We start from the raw sequence: 2,811 nt of genomic DNA, 5'->3' as shown, positions 1-2,811 counted from the left end.
TTTTTTCATTATATATATAAAAGTGTACCAGAAATTAATTGATTAAAAAATCTGTAACTTTTTTGTTTATTGATGGATTTCAAAAATTCAAAAAGTTCCATGCTCTGTGAAGATAAAGCTACAAAATACACCTGTTTGCAAACACTTTCTGGCAAAAAAAGGATTTTCGTGGTCATTGCTAATGTAAAATAGACACTGAGACTAGGTGCCCAGTTACCGAGTACGTAGACACTGAGGCTAGGTGCCCAGTTACCGTGTACGTAGACACTGGGGCTAGGTGCCCGGTTACCGTGTACGTAGACACTCCGAATTTGTCTTTAAGTCAAAAAGTGAACCCTACTACATTTTAGCCAAGATATATTTTTCTGCCATTTTTGTATTTAAAAAATTATTTTGGCCGGATTTAACTTTGGTGGACCCACCGTGTTTACGCGTGTATTAATGCGCACTAGCCTAATGGTAGGGGGTTTGAGGGGGGCTGGCCTCCGTGATGTGTATTAATGAGCACAATAGCCTAATAGTAGGGGGTTTCAAGGGGGCTGGCCTCCCTGATAGAGGTGGGGTTTGAGGGGGGCTTGCCCCCCTGGCAAAAATAATAATAAAAAAACCCACACAATCTTCACGCTTAAAATGGCAAAGTATTAATTGGAATGAGAAGGCAATTTCCAAAGAGCGCCGTAAGGGTTAGAGTTACTCTATATATCTTGTTTTTTTATCATACACACATGACGGGTACTACTTAAGAATGTGGGTCCCATCTGTTTAGACATGACATACCATCATCCACACAAGCGGATAGCTAGAGAACAACTAGGCTAAACGCCATTGGCCCATATTTATAGTAGTAACAGCCATAGGTTTGACCCCGATAGGGGGATGCCCGCCACGTCATCTGATTGTGATTCTAATAGTGATGATTTTTGCGTAGCGCGTGGTTTGCTCTCTGGCAGTTTCCAAGACCAAGCTCCTTCCCCTTAAGACCATCTTCGGGTGGGATTTTTCCCCATTTTTACCCCGTTTCAACATACATTTTTTCCCCTTCGTTTATTAAACCTACATGATGTATATCCATTTTCATCAAAGTTTTGAGCGTCCGCTTCAATCAATTATGTTTCGAAGTCATTTAAAAATGGGTTTAAAATATTTTGCAATTTTGGGTCATTAAAAAAAATATTTTCTTCATTTTTTTCAAATATTTATCTTTCCGACTTTAAATTACATCTAGTTCTTTATTTTTCTTCTGAATAGCTTCATTATTTTACATGTTGTCCATCCATGGGTGACCTTACTGAAATAGAGCCCTTTTTGAAGATAATAAAAGAATAAAATTACAATCAGTGTTTTTGTTGGGAATTTTGAGATTTTTTTTCTATTTATCCACACATTTCCAGAGTCCATAATTATTTTCATAATCGTAATATTACAAATCTGGCGTTAGTTGTTCATTACATCTATAGGTGTTGTAGTTTGTTCTTGCTAAAAATGAAAGCCAACTAACAAAAACTAAAAGAGAAGATAGCTTTTGAAATTTGATGAAATTATCCAATACAGTGGATGTTTGCTTGGTTATCATGGTTACCTTGAGCTTATAATAATAAATAATTACTTGAATTTATTCTTTGATGTCTGTCTAATATATATATATATATCGTGGTTGCTATGTATATAGTCAAGGAATATTATATGGATTTTATAAATTTCACCAGCAAAAATGGCCTGAAGTATTATAAATAGAATCTAGTTCTACTCCATTTGCAGCTCAGTGTCCTATTGAGTCCAATCTCTTGTAAGTGCTTAATTTCTTTTACTTACAAAACTTAAATTTTAATAACTTTTTTCTCTGCAGAATCAAAATGGCATTGCTGGAAGTGGAAGTAGCAGAGACAACTGTACAGAAGCGCCGTCTCCCTCGTCCTCTGACGGCAAGCAAAAAGCCAGCAGCGGCAAAGCCGTGACGATCAGCCGAGCCATGCGGGCGTACATGGAGAGAGCTAAAGCCCACGGTGAGGGATCACGTCAATTACTTTGTTGTGAGGTTAATGTTGCTCTGGAAACTTGACATAGAAGAATAGTTTTTCTTTGTTTCGATGTGAAGCTGAACTGTGATTGGAAATTTTATTTATTTGGTAGATGACATGATGAAAGCCGAGGTCGCGGACTATGAGATTGGGAAACGTCACCTGGCCAACATCATGGGGGAAGACCCAGACAGCTTCACACAGGACGACGTCAACGTAAGACACACACGCTTCGGACACACTCTTTGGACTCTCGACACGCACTCTTTGGACACACTCTCTTTGGACACACACTCTTTGGACACACACTCTTTGGACACTCTCTTTGGACACACTCTCTTTGGACACACACTCTTTGGACACACTCTTTGGACTAAGACACACACTCTTTGGACACACACTCTTTGGACACACACTCTTTGGACACTCTCTTTGGACACACTCTCTTTGGACACACACTCTTTGGACACACTCTTTTGACTAAGACACACACTCTTTGGACACACACTCTTTGGACACACACGCTTTGGACACACACTCTTTGGACACACACTCTTTGGACACTCTCTTTGGACACACTCTCTTTGGACACACACTCTTTGGACACACTCTTTGGACTAAGACACACACTCTTTGGACACACACTCTTTGGACTAAGACACACACACTTTGGACACACACTCTTTGGACACACACTCTTTGGACTAAGACACACACACTTTGGACACACACTCTTTGGACACACACTTTGGACTAAGACACACACACTTTGGACACACACTCTTTGGACACA

General features: G+C 39.6%; 1 protein-coding gene across 1 annotated transcript in view; it reads left to right on the top strand.

Moving 5' to 3' along the window:
• Positions 1 to 2,811, top strand: part of LOC101858595 (28S ribosomal protein S9, mitochondrial) — a gene marked incomplete at its 3' end in the record, with an annotated part of 14,546 nt that overhangs the window by 2,970 nt on the left and 8,765 nt on the right. The window contains 2 exon segments of the mRNA XM_013087188.2: positions 1,847 to 2,003; positions 2,131 to 2,234. Of these exon segments, the coding sequence (XP_012942642.1) occupies positions 1,847 to 2,003; positions 2,131 to 2,234 (261 nt within the window).

The sequence above is a fragment of the Aplysia californica genome, unplaced genomic scaffold, assembly GCF_000002075.1.
Source record: "Aplysia californica isolate F4 #8 unplaced genomic scaffold, AplCal3.0 scaffold00020, whole genome shotgun sequence".
In the NCBI taxonomy this organism is placed as follows: domain Eukaryota; kingdom Metazoa; phylum Mollusca; class Gastropoda; order Aplysiida; family Aplysiidae; genus Aplysia; species Aplysia californica.
This window is presented reverse-complemented; position numbering and strand designations above follow the sequence as displayed.